The 21,455-nt window shown below is 45.0% G+C and overlaps 1 protein-coding gene across 2 annotated transcripts in view; it reads right to left on the bottom strand.

Moving 5' to 3' along the window:
* Positions 1-21,455, bottom strand: part of LOC142767570 (uncharacterized) — a 455,408-nt gene that overhangs the window by 196,387 nt on the left and 237,566 nt on the right. Inside the window, exon 9 of one of the 2 annotated variants that reach the window (XM_075869530.1) lies at positions 16,665-16,804. The exons of the other annotated variant lie outside the window; for it this stretch is intronic. Coding sequence (XP_075725645.1) covers positions 16,764-16,804 — 41 coding nt within the window. The 3' untranslated portion in view covers positions 16,665-16,763. Of the gene's footprint in view, positions 1-16,664; positions 16,805-21,455 lie in introns of those variants that run through there. 2 annotated transcript variants of the gene reach the window in all.

Raw genomic sequence — 21,455 nt, 5'->3', positions numbered from 1 at the left:
ACTGTCAGTATCCACGTGTATCCCGCTCTGTCCGGAGCGCAACAGTCAGCCTCGCCCACCAGAGTTGTTATAGAGTTCACCGGATTGCTCCCTCGGGATTGAAGATTTAAAGAGACTGTGGAACTTTGTCGGGACGTGATACTGTGAATTTGGACATTGCCTGTTTATTGGCTTCTTCAATTTTTCGTAGGTTATAAACGCTGCCACCTTTCGGGGGGAGGGGGATCGTGTGACGTATGAAGTGATGGTTGGTAGAAGCTGAGGAGGAAGAATTCAGAGAACGGAATAAACATGGCGTATGAGCCAGGCCACGTCACCCATAATTCATCATAGTGTCACATATATAATAAGATTGTTCCTTCTACTTCTATTCTCTAAATCGTTTACCTTCAAAATTAGTTGATCAACCGTCTTCTGCAGGTCGTCAACTCTAGATGTGTAATCGCACACAATGAAAGAAAGGCCGTTCAGTTTCGTTTCAATAGATGTCAGCTTTTGCGTTGTTTCATTCAACTTCAGGCTATTAGTACTGATGGTCGCTTTAATTTCCTTCATATTCTTCATTAACGACCTGAGCATTTCTTCCGTGTTAGGACCCGGGTTTTCCTCTACTTCACTACAACAGGTCAACAAGTCAACGAAACAATGATATACGGCAAGCATATTTGAAAGCAGTGACCGTGGGCACGGTAGAAGCAAAAGACATACGTTATTGCTTTTGTAGCAGGAAACTGAACGGTTGTCTCTCACCTGTACAAAGAACAAACAGGGGTTTGATGAATGTGCGTCCATCGCGCCTCCACTGTGCCCACTGCCCCAGTCAGCTACGGCGACTGTTCTTATAACAGATGCACACGATGACGTCGACGAGAGTGGCGCCAGTAGTTTTCCGAATGGTGCAGTACAGATGCGCATGACCAGGTCAGCTGCATTATCCCTCTGTGTATCGATGTGCCAGTCAAAGATACGTTCCGTCGCATCCGGCCCAGTGCGGTTGACACGTGTGTCGCCTGACGAGGGGATCAAGGTGATGGCAAGCATGGTCTGTACAAAGAACCAAAAAGGGTTTGATGAATGTGCGTCCATCGTGCCTCCACCGTGCCCACTGGCCCAGTCATCTACGGCGACTGTTCTTATACTAGATGCACACGATGACGTCGACGAGAATGGCGCCAGTAGTCTTTCGAAAGGTGCAGTACAGATGCGCATGTCCAGGTCAGCTGCGTTATCCCTCTGTGTATCGATGTGCCAGTCGAAGATACGTTCCGTCGCATCCGGCCCAGTGCGGTTGACACGTGTGTCGCCTGACGAGGGGATCAAGGTCTGTCTGTCATATTGAAAGCGTATGTTAACCGATGACCTTCCCTATTATAGACGTACTCTTCCGAACACCGCTGGTATCGCTTACCTTTGACGTCTCAGCTTTTAAGAGTACGCCGCCTGCTTCTCTCCCGCCCCTTTTTCTAACCGCTTTCTGGTTATCAGTCCCATTCACAGGTTTTCGAGAACAGGCATAAACCGTTATCGTCGGCAACTCTTTGTGGTGGCCGGACGCGGCAACCGTCTGCGGGCTTCGAACTTTTAAGATCTTTGCTTTTTTCGTGTCTGTAGAGGCTACCGCTCCTGCTTTGCATGTTCCCTCTTTTTTTCTTCCCTTTTTTTCTCCGCCCTCTGAGAACACTGTGAATTCCTACCAGCCAATTTGAAATGAAGCGAGGACTGCACTCCTTAGCTTTAGAGTTTTTGTTTTTTTTTTCAGACGTTGATTCCCAACAGGGACACGCGCCACCACGAGGAGATGACGTCTCGACTAACCCCCTTAAGACTAACATGCCGAGAATGTGAAGGCAAGACACCTCTGACAAACATAGGTCCTCCTATCGAAACGGCAGCCAGCCTATCTGAGGAACTTCAAATTTTCACCCTGACTATCCCACTCTTCTTAACAAATCTTTCTGATCCCAAGGCAGTTTTCGAGGCATTCAAAACACTATGGGCTGCTTAGATAAGTTGCGCTCACACAAATTAGCCATCTGATGTACGATATGCAAAGTATATCAGATTAACTTGTTGGGCTTTACAGGCTCTTACAGAATATAAAAGAAGGAACATTCACAACTAATTCAGAATACATGCAAGAATCATTAACCATAGTGAAAAATTAGGAATGTGATTAACAACACCAGCTCAAACTACGCAGAGCTGCTCAGAAACCCGTCTTGATAAAATACCTAAATATTGAAGTTAATTAGAAATGCAAAAAAGCAACACCAGTACACTAGCACAGATGCCCGGTCGGCACTAAACTGCTGTACTTAACATGCATCATGGAAGCAAGACCACAGCCCACAACTAATACTTCCTTCACGTATCCCTTGACTGCTGAAATCAAACCGTGGCTGTGGTGGCCGCAATTTCGATTTAGGAGAAAATGATTGACTTCTGTCTGCTCAGACGTGGATGCATTTTAAAGAACCCCAAGTGGTCAGAATTTCTGAAGCCCTTCACTCCAGTGTTCCTGATAATTATGTCGTGGTTTTAATACGTCAACCTCTGTAAATATTTTCATTACACTTGACATGAAATAAAGCAAGCAGACATTACTATGTAGTTAAAGAAATCACCATTGAACCCCCTCCCCCAATCCATGGACTCACGTTACAATATTCTAGTATGCCTTCTATCAGTTATCTATAGCAATGATAAACATGAGTGTGTATCACTGTAAAATATTCCCCATAATTAGGTATTCGCAATGTTAGGTATGATGAAGTACGACAGTAGGAAATCACTTCATTGCACTTATGAAATGTACTACCAGAAGGCAATGAAATAACTAACGTAACAAAAACATATTAAAATAAAAAGTTCAGGAAAGGTTACAGTGAAGATAAAACCACTGATGTGCTACTTTTTGTCACAACACAAAATATGTTTTCAAAAGGCCAATTGCACACAAGGCATCAAATAAAACATGACGTGTGAGTCTGCGGGCAACTCTCTCATTAGATCTTGAAAAACTAAATATGCAATAAGGACCTTCTTAGTATCTAGCACCAACACGTTCATAAATGCGCTGTCTGGTTGAATTGAAATTCAGCCTTAAGAACGGAAAAAACACCTTGGCAGATTGTGTGAAGAGGGACACAAAGTAAAAAAAGAATGCTGTCATCTGCCCATCAACCAAAATTATTGAAATTTTAGTAGCTAAAATAAGCAGGTATATCTGCATTAAAAAGTTGGAGGCAGTCGTGTTTTCACAGAGTCCAACTTGGAAAAATTGTTTGATTACCTTTATGCTCCTCGATATCCCGTTCCAAAGTTTAATTTTGCTTTTCATGATTACGCATGCAAAGCAGTGAGGATGAGCAAAATATTGCTCCTTAGCGGAATGAGCAGTCAGTTCGTGCTATCGCCAGCGAATAAGGAGATTAATCTTTTTATGTTTTTCCATGCCTTCGGCCCAAAGTCAACTTAAATGCATAAAATCAGAGAATCTGTGCTAGTGCTCACTGTCCTGCAAACATAGTAATGCAAGCTGCAACTAAAGTTGCACCAGGGTATCTGAGCACAGGCATGGTGGAATTCTTACAAGTGATATTATGTAAAAACGTGACTGGCTCAAATATTCAACGCACAAGATCACCCGCTGTGGTCATTATTGAGTTTATTAATGAAACCTGATGGCACCACTGACAGTGATAATGATTATCTCACATTGCGTGCTCCTGGATACATAGTTATCAGCAGAGATGGCTTTTAAATACATACCTTAAAGCGCTGACTTCTTTTAAAGAAAAGCAAAAAGGTTAATTTTCAACACCCTGAATCTTTGCGCTGCTTGAATGCAGCTACCAAATGGCTCTGTGCAGCTCGCTTGCAACAGGAAACAGAAGCCATGCGCAACTCCTGTGCACCAGCAGTCGAGTTTTCCACGAGCCAGCATTGATGATAGGCAAGTCCATACGTTTTCCACACTCTCTTCCTACGACGAGCATGTATAGGCTCCGAGGGAAAAAAAACTAATTACTGACGTATCTGTTAGCGAAGATGAATTCGGAACTTTTTTTAGAATGATCAGCAACGTTGTGTTTTAAAATAGCAGGATGTACAAAAACATCATATCTTACAACAAAAACATGCTCAATGTTTTTGGCGAACACATCTGCAACTTTACGAAAGAATATGCACTTTCCACCTAATAGATGTGCCACAAAATAAACTTGAATAGTGCTCTGGCATAGTGCATATACATGCCAACTCAGTAATAAGACAGCACATACATGACGGTATGCACTTTCAAGAAGTATCCATTGGTGGTAACATTTAAATATAAATTACGAATTTATTTTGAACATGAATAACGTAACTTTCTTCTGGCTGCCTACATTAGGGTAGTTATACCTATACTATCAAAAAATTGGATTCTCTAAAATACTCATTTCAACTGCTAAATTATGGCTAATAACTCATTGATTCCACGTGGCTAAAAAGGCAGTGCCCCTCACTCATTCCCGACATACCCCTCATTACAGGCTGTCTAATGAATAATGAAAAAATATGTGGAAAAGCTAAGACAGACAAAGCACCCATCTTGAACTAAACACCACTCTAATAAAGCATGCAAGCTTCTGCAACAATCTCCAGAAACAAGAATCCTGTAAGGCATTGGCCACGACTTAGCAATACACAATGAACATTTGATGAGACTCATTTCCGAAGTTGCGCAATAGCTTCAATGCCAACAGCTTAGAAACGTACAGTCTACATTCATGATAGTCAGATTGCCATGATTGTGAGATGAGTATATTGTCCAATTTTCCGTTTTCGCAGTAACACGTGCATGTCTTATGTATGCATACTATGAGGTATAACATTATTGCAGGTTTTGAGCGATAAATAAAATATTTGTTTCAGTGAACACCGCAGATTCCTTCTAAAACTGTAGTGCATGCCAAAAGAATTTACTTCAGCTTGTCATCTGATGTGAAGAGAGTAAAACACGCTGACCACAAATAAAAGCAAATAAAAGCATGACGTTTTGGCGCCACACAGGAGCCCTATTTACTATGGACAAATATAGTGCTTTTATTCGTGGACAGTGTGTGCTTTTTGATGTTTTGATGTGTTTTTCGGACCAGACGGGTATAAGCTTTTCATCTATTATAAATGCCGTTGAAGTTGGTGTTCTAAACTGTTCTTATTGCTCGTAAAAGTTAAAGTGCTTAGAAATATTGAACACCAAGTTTAGGCAAGGCGCATACAATATACAATAAACCACAACAAAATAATGAAATTTAAGCATAGTGAAAGCGAGCTGGATGATATAATATGTGCTCTACCGCATAAACTACTGATCGAATTAGGGCTCGTACAGATAAGATACAGCAATTTGGCCACATTGGGCCATAAAAACTTTGTTTGAAAATAGAGTTCAAGCTTAACGAATTGCTCAAAATGCATGGGTTCCAGACGCGTCAGGCTACCTACGTTGCGGGTGTATAACGTTAGCTCAGATTCGACTAAACGGGCTGCATACACACCTAATCGTAGGTGCAAGACTTGTGAGCCGTACCTAAGACGAGGAAACGTGCTGCACGAGAAATCGAGTAACACGGTAGTTCAAAGATGCGTGCCGGCATGGATGCATACACCGGCATACGTTCGGCTACCCGCAGTAATTTCTGATAGCACTTTAAAAAAAAGGACGCATAACAAACAAAACTGTTTTAGACACGTTGATTTTATAGCACACAATATGGACAGGCATCTAACTCTGCCAACACCTCTGCCGACAGAGGTTGGCGCCGACACAACTCGGCTTAAATCCGCCGACAATTTCCCACTTCGCACGCGCGCGCCATGTGCTTCACACACCGAGTCATGCTTCAATCGTAAAACAAAATTCACCCACGCTTAACTTCCCCCAAAAACGCCTTCATCCTGATTAAATGACACATACAAACAGGTTCGCTACGTTAAAAAACCTCACCTATCGTCCACATGTAACCATAAACGTAGCACGGCGTTGTAATCAAGATATTGGAGTTAACAAAACGCCAACAGCAGGATTGTGGTACATACCTGGCGAGTGCTCCAAAATACGGGGCTACACGTCCTCGCTTGAGTAGAGTTCATCTTCGTAATAAGCAGCGCTGGCATAACACAAAACGCGAACGCATAGCACAAGCACACCTCAAAAAACGAGAAATATCGATGCAGAACCGACAAGCGGCGAGGCGCCCGACCAGCGAGCAACCACGCCCAAACACGAATCGTGGTTACAGCCCCGCAGACACACATTGGCGTGCTAAAAAACTTGATGATGCATTTGAATAAAAAATATAAGTAAATATACATAACATAATTATGCAAAGCGCAAAATAGTTTTATCTCTCTCACCAAAAAATATAAAAGTTCAATTTGAGCGCGCGAACTTTGAAACGTTTGCAGGTACAATGAAATTTTGAACAAATGAACAACAGCGGTAATAATCACCTAATACATTCATGTCTTTTGAACTCAAATATACTATTGTTCACGCACACACTTACACACGAGATTTTATAGTAATTATTCATAGTGTTTATGCATAGGCGTGCCCACCACAGGGGGAGGGGGCAGCCTCTAGTCACTTAGGGGCAATGTAAAGCTCTGTAGATACATAGAGCAATAAAGAAGGGGCACTGTAACTGGAAAGGGGGCTGCATTGCCCCCTCCTGACTTCCTAATTCATCGCCTGCCCTGAAGGGGTATCAAACTGAATAGTTAGCAAATACAAATCTTACAGCTATATATATATATATATATATATATATATATATATATATATATTCATATATATATATATACATACACACATATGTATATATATATACACACACACATATATATATATATATATATATATATATATATATATATATATGTGACGTATGAAGCGATGGTTGGTAGAAGCTGAAGAGGAAGAAGTCAGAATGAAATGAAAATGAGGTATGATCCAGGCCACGTCTCCCATTCATCGTAACGTCACACGAGTCGGCGGGATGAAGACCTCCCAGCCACTTCACCAGTGTCTCATCATCGACGCAGTTCTACCCAAGACGCCTTGACCATACATCGACTAAGGAATCATCTAGCCGCACACAGCGACCAGCACCATGACAGAATAATCGACCGGCCTTCCCATCCCCAAGTACACCGGAGCAGCGGACGATGGACCTGTACAGGACTGGTTCGACCTGTTCGAGTTCCACGCTACCGCTGCATCTTGGTCGGAACGGGAGATGGTTACGATCTTCAGCGACTACGTCACCGGTGAGGCATTTAAATTTTACCTCACCCACATATTCAACAACGACAAGTCTTGGCAAAAGATAAAAGAAAAAATGATCGTCTGGTTTCAAGACTGTAATAAAGATTCGATTAGAACACACACTCTCGGTGCATTTGAACTCAATCATCGCAGCCATAAGCAGCCTTCACGCATTCGAGCACAGAGCATGAATTTACAATTTCCGTCAGGTGAAGTTAGCCACATGCTCATGGCAAGACCACGCTGTCGTTTTCCCAACCTTCCACCTGGTTCCTCATCCGCGCAAATATTGCCAATGCTTAACTCTCCGCTGCATAAAAGAATTGAATCCACTATTGATGACTCAGATGCATTGAATACTTCGTGTCCCACGCGTACTTTTTAAACTGACTTTGTATCCAGCTCAGCAGTTCCACAAAAACAGAAGCATTCAGAATCAGCATCTTGTGAAGAAAAGTCTTTTGCAGAAGCGTCTAGTCTTCACCAATCCCAAGATCCAAGCGACGTCAACCTTGTGCACGACCTCACTGCCAACACTGAAAACAAAAGCATAGGTGCGACTTCTCATGACACAAGTACGCTTCAGGCAACGACCAACAATGAGCGCTTTGTGACAGAAGTTTCAAGTGCGCGATACGCCCCACATTGTCTTGCGCCAGAAACAGCTGCATTGGTTGGCGTCCTAGAAGCCTGCGAAGGGCTTGCTAAAATCCGGGAGCACCACGATCAATGTCACACCACAAGTAAGTCGACGAAACCAAGAAACGACAACGTCAACGTATACTTCAACACTGTAAACGACGAAAGAAAACTTCATCAAAACCACTATTAAGGCTCAAAGAACATTGCGAAAAGACCCATCGTCCTGGATACATTATCCACCAGAGATTAAAAATGTGCCTTCGATCGGAACATCTGCGACATTGCCGTAGAAAAATTTCCAAAACCCTCAAAAGCATACTGTGTACTCGGCAGGAACACAGGCAGCGCCCAATCAAACTCGATGAACGCGCACGCGAGCTGCCTGCACGGCCTGTGTATCACCCACGACGAGGCATTCGATGCCTACAGTATCGGAACTGTCGATTCTGCAAGATGTTCGAACCTCGTTCATTCTTCACAGCAATGCCAGATGTGATTACCCCTATCTTCACGTCCGAAGCATTCTTGTGTTATCCTGGACGCAACCACCAGCCTTGCCCACCAGAACTCCTGCGTTAACCGGACTGCTGCACACTCCCCTGAAATCTTCGAAAGTTTACGGAACTCCCCTGGAGCAGAGAACCAATTGTGAATTTCGACATTTGTGACTTTTTATCCTCTCCTTGTTTACTTTTTCTTGCTTGTAATCCATGCCTTCTTTTGGTGGGAGGGGAAATCGTGTGACGTATGAAGCGATGGTTGGTAGAAGCTGAAAAGCAAGAAGTCAGAATGGAATAAAAAACATGGCGTATGAGCCAGGCCACGTCTCCCATTCATCATAGCGTCATATATATATATATATATATATATATATATATATATATATGTTTGTGTGTGTGTGTGTGTGTGTGTTTGAGGGGGCGAGAGGCGTGCATGTGTCTCTCCCTCCTCTTGCACCCTTCTCCCTTTCGCTTCGCAAAGGCGCTGCATTCGCTTACCATGCCATTCTCTGACCTTTATTTCTTGACCTAAAGAATCGCTTTCCATGCTCCCGCACGGTTGCAGAAGGTAGTGCATTGTTTTTCTTTTCGTTCAAGCACGTCTCGTCTTCGAGAAGCTTGTGAAAACGAATTGCGCTCGAAGGGCTTTTGACCGAGCAACGGTTTTTGTAATAAACTCATTCCTTCTTTCTCAATTGCTTCTACACATGAATATGTGCTGTCCGTAGATTGTGACAGTAGCCCATTCATTTATTCACAATTATTGTGGACGATACAAAGTGGTAAAACATGTGAAATCATACAGTGCAAAAAATATTTTCTCTTTTACATTTTCTCGATTATTTCTAGAGTGTTCTGTAAAATGTGCCAATGCCTCAATCATTTCCTTGATTTTGTCATCCCTACGACATTGTTATCTTAGGGAAGGCAGTACAACAGGCACGTTGCACTATGCTTGGTATTTTGTTTGCAACCATGGATGCAGCCTAATTCTTGCACGCGCTAGTGGCAGGATCGCTAATGACCCGCTAGTGGCAGGATCGAATTCTTGCAGTTCACGGCGGCTACATTGTTGGTGGAGGTGAAATTGTTTGAGACCTGTGTAGTTAGACCTAGGTGCAACCTAAGTAACTCCAGACGGTTTAAATTTTAGGAGGCCTTCTGTACGGCGTCTGTCATGATTAAATTTCATTTCATTTTATTCTGTTTCATAGTTTCAAATTTTTAGGGCTTGTTTCTTTGTTGGTAGATCCATTTGGTTGTCAGTATACTATCTTTGATGTCTGCACACTATTTACAGTTTTTACCTTTCTTCTCCTGCCTGAGCCTTTTCAAGGCCTGCTGTATTCCTAAATGAATAAATAAATAAACAAAATATATGACGGCTTGGCACGTTAAACGAAACAATTTTTGTGGCAAATATAGGTGTACACCCTTCAGCTCTTCAACATTCTCACAAACGGCATAATAACACCCTTATGCCACTTAAACTCTTCTCTCAGGGTGTACCAGCAAAAAAAGGATGTTATACCGATTCGCAAAAGATGTAAATTTGTGAAACACCCTTTTTTGTCCATAAGGGTGCAAAAAGTTCTACTCTGTACGTACAAACTTTTCTTCGACCTTACAAACTTTCGTGGTTGCGTCATCGGCAGTCTTACGGTTGACGTGTGCCTGTGCACCACCCTTTCTGCAGATTTTGCCCTTTGATTTCTCCGCTCCGTTGTGCTGTCACGCCAATTTATCATCGCTACCCCTCACAAAACCAGACGCTGGGTCCTTCTCAACCACAGATCTGAACTCTTGGAGAGTTGCGTTCTTCTAATTTTCCGGGTAACTTTTAGCGTCCACCAAACGTTTGCTTGTTCGTACACCTACGACGGCCTCATGATGTATCTTCTCAACCTCTGAGGTATTTCCCACACTATCTGTAGGAAACATTTTCAGCAGCAGCTCGCCCTTGCTGGCCGTACTATCGAATTTCAGTAGCCTTATGTCTTCGCTACGTATAGGACTACTTTCTTTTCCCTGTGACATTCGAAAGGCCATTCCCCTGCTGAGGCTCGACCGTGGTCTCCAGCTCATCAATGTGTTGAATGACCCCATCAAGGCGACAAAACCTATCCTCTGTCTCACATGAAACACCTTTTGAACTTGTTAAAGTTTGCATACCGGCCACGGTCACGCTATTTACATGCACTACCTTCGCACCATCGAAGAGTCACATACCTTCCCTAAGCACAATTTCACTAACAACGACGTGTCGCTCTTTTCTATCCACCAAAGCACACTTTGAATGTCGCACTCATAAAGACGTGTACTTTTCTCTAGCGGTACCTCGCAAACAGCGGCTTTCTCGGTGACTTCACTCTGTGCCATACTCGTCACTTCATTGCACCTTTCGGGCTCTACTCATACCCAACATATACACGCCTAAAGACAATTTCGATGCTTTGCCCGAATTTCACGATTCACCCTTTCTATCTCTTCGTCTAATGCTCGCATTTCAACTTCGTGTATACGTATCTATTCCGCTTCTTTTATTGGACTTCCTCTTTTCTCTGGGCTTTTTGCTTTTCATCTCTGCTAAGTGCTCTCGACATACTCTTAGATGTCCTCATCTCTCGTACTTGTCCCGAAGATCTGCTCGATAAGTTTTGACCTTAATATGGAGTCGGGCACAGCCATATTTCACTCCCTTGCGATCGCTAGAGCAACATGACATTTCGCTGTGTTTTCATATTCATGGCTGTTTCTAGTACCATTCTCTGTTCAACGAATGATTCCTGACTTGACACTAATTAACCCTGACAACAATGATATCTCTAGCTCTGCCTTGCCTCAAGTTACCTGTTAACTTAGTCTGCAAAAGCTTCCTTAGGCTCTTACACGAAATCCTGTTCTGTCACTGTTAACCTTGCTGCCACCTACAGAACTTAAAGAATATATTTCGCAATTGTCTGCCTGACCCAAGTTTTTGTTAACAAAATGACTAAAACAGATCTGTCATTGCTAACCTCGCTGTCACCCACAGACTATAGCTTAAACAAGCTATCTCGCAATCTGTCTCACGCGAAATGCACAGTGATCTAAATAGCTATTTTCTCTATCAGCTTTTACTCATACATAAGTAAATGCCCGGTAAAGTTCCAGAGAAAATCGGCACTCTCCCAGCTTGCAGTCATGCATCAAGCGTCGTGCGTATCAGCAGTGCCTTCCGATTGCCTCTCGCAGTTGATGACCTCGTGTCATTCCAGCAGTGCCGTTCAGCTGCCTCTCACGCCGATGAGCTCGGAGCATTCGACCGTTGTCGTCCAACTGCCTCTCGAAGTGGACGAGGTAGTAGCAACTGACTGCTGTTGTCGAGTCACAGCTACCTGGCTTAACGCCAACCTTTGCTGACATCCAGTTGTTGCGACTCCGGTTCCCGCGGGTCTCATTCTCGTAGCGGGTCCCCGTCTTAGTACCCATTGTTCAACAAATCAGCCGAGGCGCTCGTAAGCACGAGAAAGATTTATTTGCATGGTTAGTAACTACAAATTTGAAAGAAAGTGATCAAGGGATCAAGCATGAGCTAGAACTCAAAAAGTCTAAAATACACGAAAAGTCTTCCGCATATATAGCGTCGCGTTGCCAACCCTGGGCGCATAGTCCGCGGCTTCAGCCAAAGTGGTGCTCAGTGGTGTAGGTGTTCCTCCCGTAGAGGCAGGTTAAGACACCACACAATGCACGTGCAGAAAGCGCAGTGTACACGATGCCCAAATGTGGTCATAAATGCACTGAACTAACGTTTCGCACACGTCACCAAAATTTTGCGCACGTCTGATGATCTTAGAAGACCTTGGTTTTGAAGAACTATTGCAGCAAGTAGGGTGAAATTCGAAAGACCGGCTCTCGGTACGCGTGCCAAACTTGCCTGACTACGTTCGGGTGGGACAATGTAGTAGCCGGACAGCTTGTCGCCAAACCTGCCACTCTATTTAGCCGATGCCATGGAGAGAAGGGGTAGGAGGAGTTGTCGACTCCTTCCTCGATGCCGAGGCAAGGAGGCGTGCTCCGGCAAGGTCTGTAAAAGCTAGTGCCTTTTTCCTTTTTCTTTAACCACACACTCCATTCCTCATCATTTGCTAGAAGGTATGGCTTAACAGCGAACTTCTGGGACTTCGCTTCTCCTCCAACAACCTTTGCTTCTGCTTGGAAGGCGCAGCCACAATCAGTTTGGGTTTTAGCTTTCAGCCAAAACTGCAAATACCAAGCTGGTTCCTGTCTGTTCAGATCCACACTGACCTCAAAAAAGGCCCAGCTTCCTCCTTGCTTCCCGGGAAAGCCTTTAATAAAGTCAAGTTCACAATGGTCTTTCTTTGCTCGTTCGTTTTCTTAGTGTCGAACTGGTCCTTTGACACCTGGTACATGTTTTGCTGAGAGCAACTCAACGCGTCTTGATGGCACATCCTTACATGGAATGCGTCGAAATATTTTCACCCAGTCCACAAAGGCCGAAAGACTTCAATAATGATGACGGTAATAACAGCCGCAACATTATCGTTGTCAAGCAAGGGGTCCACATTATAGAGCACTGCACTGCAAGTTTAGGTGGACGCCTGCCTGGCTGGTACGGGTATCTCGCTAATCTCCCGCCCAGAACGGAGGGGCCAAAGCGCTGCTCTCCCGCCGGCATCAACTGCCACGACATTACGCGCGAAGTTGATTAGCACGTGTGTCGCTCTCTGGACGGCATAGAGCTGGGTGGAAATAGCCTCCTGTGTTGCTGTGCGGAAGCTTGTTTTTCGCGAAGATAGCCGAATTACAATGGCCTCAGCCTGCCAAGGTGCTTCAGGGAAAGTCGATACTTGTTCGGGTTTTGTGCACGTGTCCTTGAAAGCCGCCGTTGAAGTGGCTCTCTGTGCGCGCTGCTTGTTCGTGCTTTTCGAGAGTGAGACCTGTGGCGCACGAACTTCCGTGCCCTATGGATCTCCAGCTGGGGGCATGGAGGGGTACTGCTCGCCTGGAGGTCCACAGACAAAGCTCGTGGAAGGGTGAATGCGCTTGTGATGTTTAGGCTTTTTGGCCGCATTGGCACGCGTGCACGGTGTAACGTGGCACATTGAGCCGAATGCAGGCCGTGCTGGAGCCGCAGTTGCAGCGGCAGTAGTCAGCGAAGCAGCGCTGGGGGACAGATGCCATGTCTGCGCTCTCCTCTGAGGGGCATGGTGATGTTATGTGTTTAGGAGACAATAACAGGGAATCCCCCACCCCTGTCGTCAGGTGTGCCCTCCTGGGCCCGTGCTACGGTTCACCCCTGGAAAGGGCACAAAAAATCTTAGGGTCAGTCACTGCGAGTGAGAGGGCAATATCAGCAGCGACGCAGAGGCTGGGGTTTCGGTTGCCTCGCTAGCAGACGGCGCATGCTGCTCCTTGCCAGGTTTTGCCGACCATGACCGGTTCTTTGGCCTCCCCAGTAACATCACTGTGTACCGAGCATGGGGGGAACTCTAAGAGAATGTGCCAGGCGGGACTGCAAGAGCCGGCTCTTAGGCACTGCGCCATGCTCCCTAGTAGGCTGCACATAATAGGCGCCTTCTTCCTCTTCTAACCGCTAACACCACCACCACGGCCGGCTTCTCACTTTCTCCCGTGTCATCCTTTTAGCCCGAGGATGGAAGGGAGCGGGTTTCTTGCAGTAGGGGAGAGGACACGCCGGTGTGATGTTTGCTGCTGCAGCCGATGAGCCATTTCTCTGCGAAGTTACCAGGCAGCTGATCCGATTGCTCTCACTCTCTACTCCGGAACTCAGAGAGGAGGCTGGCGTCTTACACTCCCAGGAGGTCGACGTCATGGGTGCGGAGGAGGTGGATGAGTTGCAGAACACGCTTCCCAGTGGCGACAGGACTTCGATGCCGTCTATCTCTGTCGAGACGGAAATGGTGGTCTGCTTAGAGATGGCTGCTGGTCAGACGTTTTTGCCTTTGGCTGCCGCGGCAGTAATTTCCTTCGTAATCCTCTGCCGACGAGGTGTCGCGGGCTTTGGAGCACATCGAGGACAAGCTCTTGATTAGGGTGTATCAGCCGACAGTTCTTCGTTGTGGCTACTTGTAGCAGCCTGCTGTTTGCTAAACCTGGTGAGGACCAGAGCGGCTGGTTTGATGAGTGGACTTGGGCTGCTTTGTGTAGTAGTTATTTCCGCGTTTTCTGGCGTGTCGGAGGTTGGAGGCTCCACGTTGACCGTAGGCACGCGTGTTTCATAAGACATTCGCAGTGGCGATGAACTTTGTGTTGAGGTTAACGGAGATAAAAAAAGAAAGAAAACGAAATAAAGAGAATGACGGGAACTACACGTTTTTTTAACGCTGTAGCCCTGAAAAGGGTCGCACGCAAGGCGTTATTGAAAGCAGGATAATGAAGAAGCGCACGGGCGTACGCGAGATATCTAAGAAAAATAAAACTGGGCACTTTATAAATATACGTCCGCTTGGTTCGAAGACACGACGAAAACTACGGCACCAGGCGATAGCGTTGATAGCGTTTTGCGGCGCTGAGATTTCTATGCCGCCAAGTAGGTTCTTACAAAGTGCCCAAGCCCTGGCCAAAAAAAGCGTCGATTTATCTGTCTGCAGGTGCGCGACACACGAATCTGGCCAGCTGTTCGAAGTTCATTTCTAGAGGCCAGATTTATGGGACTAAAAACTGTGTTTAAAACGCCAAAATATATGTGGGAAAACACTGTTAGACCCTCAAAATAAATAACATAGCCACAACAAACATTGAGATAATTCAAATTTTAGTAGAAATACGCAGCATATTTGTGTCTGCGACAGGAAAGGAAACAGACATTTGTTAGTTTATGATGGTTCAAAAGCGCTAATAGTTCAGTAGAGTCAAGCAATTTTTTCGCCGCAGGGCATGTAGAATGTGATGTCTTCTTTTCTAGTAAAGCACGGTCAGTTAAGTGTCAATTGGCGAGTAAAGACGCCCCTGAGTATCTTCATTCTCAACTTAGCTGAGAATGGCAACACAGTATCAAATAGCCAGAGCTCTAATAACTCATTAGTGTGTTTCTCCTCGTATCGACTTGGTCTTACCGCACAGGGTAGATTTATTTTCTGTGTGTGAGCACCTTAAAGAACCCTTTCCCACGTTGCAAATTATCGAGCAGGCATGAGGAAAGCATGCACTAGGCGGTCTCGATCTGATCTACCGAGATTTGCAATGCCACGTCCTGCGAAGGAGGTCTAATGTCAGATAGAACGCCACTTGGCATCTCACGGGCCCACGCCTCAACATAGAGGATGGTGTAGGTTATGTATACAACAAGGAATGATCGTTCGTACGTCAAAGTGAAACATGACACTTCGAGATTCAGTCGTGGCAACGTGTGTAATTTGTGTGATTTCTTGCCCGAATAGAAGTATAAACATTCAGAGAAATATGAAACAAACACGTGGAATCGATGCTAGTTTTTTACCTTCATACCGAGTGAGTTGCGAGACCAAGCTGCCCTCATTTCGTTTGCATTGGTGTTCTTGCCGTTCTACCATCATGCCGGTACCAGCACTTACAACGCTAGGCGTGTTCTGGTTCGTCATTAATTAAAGTGGTGCCAGCAGTGCGACGCTGTGTATCAGGACAAGGATACATGATCCATGCCAGCCTATAAAAACGTGGTGCATGGAGTAATCTATCCCACAGAAACAGGCAGTATAACACGAAGAACCCTGAAAAGACACAACAGTGTTTGCGTGGCTGACCCGGCATGGGCATACCATGCGATTGTAATTTTGCATGCGCATTAAGTGTTGATGCGTCTCCGGCGTGCGACTTTCCGGCTCCGAGTTGCCCGGTTACCGACGAGAGCAAGGAAGCGATAAGGCGAAGATTTCAAGTTCACCTCTTTGCAGCATACGTTCGCGGCTTTATAGAAAAAATTAAATGCCTTTAATTGGAACAACGCTTCTTACTGATCCCGCAACAACTTCCAATGTCTAAGTAAAATCTTTATGTGACCTAGTGAAGCACCATTGATCTAGGTAATGGCAAACGAATAAAAACCAGTGGACATTTTTATCGCATTAACATTCGTTTTTCGTATTCGTTTCTCATCGTCCTCTGGCTGCACAGAAGCACCTCCTGTTTCCGGCCCATGTGAGCAGAGGCCGGAGAGATGTCGACCTGACTACGTGACGCGGGTGTATACATGTGTAGAGGCTGATGAACCCCACTCTATTGGCTAAAATGCCATGTAGCCTTGAAAATTTTGCAAGGAACGTATGAGAAAGAGTATAGGTTGTACCCCACACAGTTCTGAAAGCTCAATCTTGCCAGGTAACATGAATACCGATCTCCAATGGTGCTGAAAAGAAAAAAATTGAGGGTAAATGGCGTTCATATAGGCGGTGATTTTAAAATAGGCATGTACAGGCGCTTATAAAAATGGAGGCACAAAAATCAAAATTAGGCATTGATAGGTACTATAGAAGCACCATAAAAGCTGTTAAGCTCCAATTCATGGTCATATATAATAGTTGTACAATAGTAACACAAGAAACAAATTAGGCGTTTGCCCATAATGCTTTTCTGGTCATGTCCTCGCTCGTTCGGTTGTGAATTCTGGTAGTAGAGTAGTAGACCCTGATTCGATGTATTTGGTAATGGTACGCAGGGAGACAACGCGCCGTTGTTCTTCCCCGATGCTTGTCAGCAAGGAAACAAAAAAAAGCGCAAACGCTGTTTTCAGTGTAAGGCACATATCTGAACTTATCGACAAGATCACGAGGCCAGCAGTGTAAAGATGTAGACATCCAGACTTGGACTATCCGCGTCCAATCAAACCCGAACAGCGCCAAGCTTTCGCAGTAATATAGCGCACGCCCTCCAGTTGTCACCATTGTCATGCGTGCATCCGGTTTCACAGCACTGCACATATAAGCGCTCCTGTCCACGTTAATTTATGTAGCAGATTCCAGAAATACCGTGCTCGCGAGCACGAGCACTTCATATCACCTTACCATGTCTGGTGCCGTTAATGTTCATGTTGCTAATGGCTTCTTTACGCACCTGTAAACAGGTGGTTGCATAAAGCTAATGCGGCTGTGTAACGCAGGTCTATATATGCACTTGTACGTATTTTTAGCGGCACGTCCTGACGTTTCACTCAACAAAATGTTTAACCAATGTCACCTTTATCTACATGCTTCACATGATATCGATTGCCGTGGTTCATGGGATCTGCTGATTGTTTTTTCTGTTGTGGTGTTAAATCACGTGCTAGATGCAGAATTTATAGGCGAATGTGGCCGTGCATTCCAAACAAGGGTTGTTCGGTAACTGTTCTTAATGAGTAGACTAGCGCTTCTTCTCCATTTATTTCAATGCGCACGCCACTACTTGTACTTGTGGCCTACAAGTTTGTGTTAAGGGCCACTCACCACGCCGCGTTTAATGAGGCGGGGCTTATTTTGTCCTCTCCTTCATATGCACAATGCATCCTTCTTGCCCCTTATTCATTGAGTGCACGTGAACAATATCACCACTAAGTGATTGAGCCTAACAGCAATTCGCGCTTCTCGGCTGCGAGCTGTTATCGCCGCTTGCCCAGTTGTAAACACACGAAATGAAGTTTGGTCGGTTGATTGTGGACGATATTCTTGGAGACAAAGAAGAACGATTGGGACGCTGCATGGCAAAGTTGAGCAGGAGGCAAATCACATGTGATATTTCACGTATATTAACGAACCAAGAGCATGTACGCTGTAGACATCACGGGAACTACTGTCTACGTGACAGTAGTACGTCGGGAAGAACGAGAAATTGCGCCAAGAGGAAAGAATACTGCGCTCTTTTTATGTATTTCGGGAGCCTGGTGAGTGGCCTTTTAATGGCCTACTTAGCAATTTTTCAGTGGGCTGAGGAAGTTGCGCCCCTGGAGTCCACATTTTCAGGCGTTTTGTTTTGGAACTAAGCAAGAGATCTTCAAGTAAAAACAGAGAAGACACAATTGTATGCTACGGAAAACATCGTCGAACATGGTTCAGCAATTATTGTGAGGCGGTTCCTGTAACCACACAGACAAAGCTAATAGGGTAGCTAAAGTGCGTATGGTCTAGTATCAATATTTTACAGTTGACTTTGAATTTTGTCCTTACATATTTTAGCACTACGTTTGGGACCAAATTCTCGATGTGATTGATGATTGAAGAACACCTATCCTGGAAATTCATGATCATCAGCCTGACTACGCCCGCTGCAGGGCAAAGGCCTCTCTCATGATCCGCCAATCAGCCCACTCTTGTGCTTTCAGCTTCCACGTTATGCCTGCAATCTCTTTAACCTGATCGGCCCACAAACTTTCACTGTTCTCTTTGTGCATTTGCCTTCTCGCAAAATGAAGGCAGCTACCCTTATTTACTAGCGATTATCCTGCCTACAAGCTACGTGCCCGGCTGATGTCCATTTCTTCTTGACGCACATATTGATAGCCTAGCAGAGATATTGGCAAAATGTTTTGGATGTTAATACAAAGTGGCTAATTTTGTGCTGGTGAGGTTGTTGGAATTCGTGCATTGTGCTTGGCTTTACTCGAAAGTATATCCTCGCCGTGGTGGTCTAGTGGTTAAGGTACTCGGCTGCTGACCAGCAGCTCACGAGATCTAATCGTGTTTGTGGTGGCTGCATTATTGATGAAGGCGGAAATGCTGTAGACCATGTGCTTAAATATTGGTCCAAGTTAAAGAAGTCCAGATGGTCGATTTTTCGGAGCTTTCCACTTCGGTGTCTCTCATAATCATATGGTGGTGCCGGCAGGTGAAACTCTACATATCAAAATATTACTCGGATTTAAGCTATGAATATTTAGATTAGGGGACAACACATCATATGTATAACACATTTATAACATAACAGAAGTGTTTACTCCACTGCTTTGAAAAATAGAGGCGCAGTTCACGCGATCTAAGAACACGACCAATATTTATAAAGCTTTGTATGTTGAGGGCTCACCAAGTATTCTATTTCAGGTTACTTCAGCAACTACATTGTGAAAATAAAAACTCCCAAGCATTTCCCCGAGGGTGAACATGGTTAAGTGCGAATACACGGGGTGATGCTATGAGGGGTATTTATTAATTCGCACTATTATATTTATCAATCACACTATGGTGCCTATATGGTGTAATGGTTCCTGGGAATCGCAATTTGATCACACGGGGGAGTTTACGTTAACTCACTGGCGAATGCCAACGGATTTTGACTCTACTCCCCCTCACGAGCCACTCTCGACGGGAGACTGAGAGAGAAGGCGTGCGCGTGAGAGAGAGGGTTGCGCGCACAGCTGCAGCGAGCGAGGAGAGCGGAGGAGCGAGCGAAGAGGGAGGGGGTATAAGGCACGTTACTGACACCGATATCAGCGTCGCGTCCGTGGCTTATTCAGTAGAGCGTCGCGCTGCGGCCCGCCAAGTCCTCTTTCTTTTAAAGATAGAGAGTAGACTGCGGACGATGCCGACGGCAGTGGATGGTTTGGGGTCGCTTATAAAGTGTATTCACACTTAAAAATCCCCAATAAATAACAGCAATAAGTAAATAACGTAGTGCTACAGAGCACAAAATGAACACATTCGAATAGAGGCAACCTAATCTGTTAAGCGAACATTAAAATAGCAGACCATATGTCTTGTTGACGGTCTGGCAAGAGATATGGTCATGGATGTTAGTCTAAGACTTCTCAAGGAACGACTAAAAGTATAGTCATGAACATTCAACAATTTTTCTGAATTAGTTTCATTTATTTTTTCAGTTAATTTGGACTGGAAAGTATACAATCGTTATATCTATTGTGAAAGCGCTGTCACGGCGCTGAAGCAATTTTTTACGTTGGATCCGGTACTGTGCCCCTCCGATCCAGTCAAACCCTGTATCCCTCAACTGTGGCTAGCACTCATTGTCAAGTTGCGGTACTCTTGCAGCTTGAAAAGACCCCGCACGAAGGCGTCGTTGCTTACGCAAGTCGTCTTCTTACCACGACAGAAAGGAGACACCATCACCGAGCACGAGTGCCTTGCTGTTCTTTGGGCAGTACAATGATTTTTCCATACCTCAACCCCCGTCACATCAAAGTAGTTACCGACAATAATGCGATAGGCAGAATACCACCATTGAAAACTTATCGGACCGCCTTGGTGGCTTCCTGCTTTGATTGTAGGCGTACGATTTAAATGTCGCCTGCGGATCTGGCAAAAAGCACCATGACGCTGGTGCTCTAGCACGCTACCTTCTACCCTACGCAGCCAAATCGCCATCCCTACTCCGAAACGACGCTGCCTTTCCAGTCGCAGAGCTGAGTTCACCATACCTGTCCTCCTTTACCAGCAATGTGTGGACCCATACTGCCCCAATATTGTTGAACGTAAGACAAGCTCTTCTCTTTCTCCAAGCGCCGATTCTGTCAAACATTTACAAACTTTAGGCTTCACGGTGGGCCTTTATATGCCTACGTTTACCACATCGATGGAAAGTGGCCGGTAGGAATCATCCCGCGTTCTCTGCAACTTGAAGATCTATCTAGGAAATTTTCCCAGTGATCCGACCGCCAGTCATCTAGGCTATCATACAACTTACGAGAATATACAAAGTCGTTAATCCTGGTCTGACATCTCCAACCAGCGCTAAGCGCCTTGCCTCTTAATTTCATTGCCAATGGCGAAAAAGACCAACTGACATGGCTGGCTTCTTCCAACCTCTTCCTTGCCCCGCCTTGCCTTTTGAAGTTGTCGGGGCCGACTTATACAGCCCTCCTCCTATAACATCGAACAGATATTGTTGAATTGTCGTGGCAATCGCCCACGTTGCTGACTACGCGGAAACAGGTGCTCTACAATGTGGAACTCCCACTGAAATTGCCGATTTCTTTCTCCGCAACATCGTTTTGCAGCACGGAGCCCCGTGCGTTCTCGTTAACGATTTTGACAAATTCTTTCAGTCTTTTTTTTTTCACCATGTTTTGTACGCCT

The sequence above is a fragment of the Rhipicephalus microplus genome, chromosome 7, assembly GCF_043290135.1.
Source record: "Rhipicephalus microplus isolate Deutch F79 chromosome 7, USDA_Rmic, whole genome shotgun sequence".
NCBI lineage: Eukaryota > Metazoa > Arthropoda > Arachnida > Ixodida > Ixodidae > Rhipicephalus > Rhipicephalus microplus.
The sequence above is the reverse complement of the archived record's forward strand: the minus strand, read 5'-3'. Positions and strand labels throughout refer to the sequence as shown.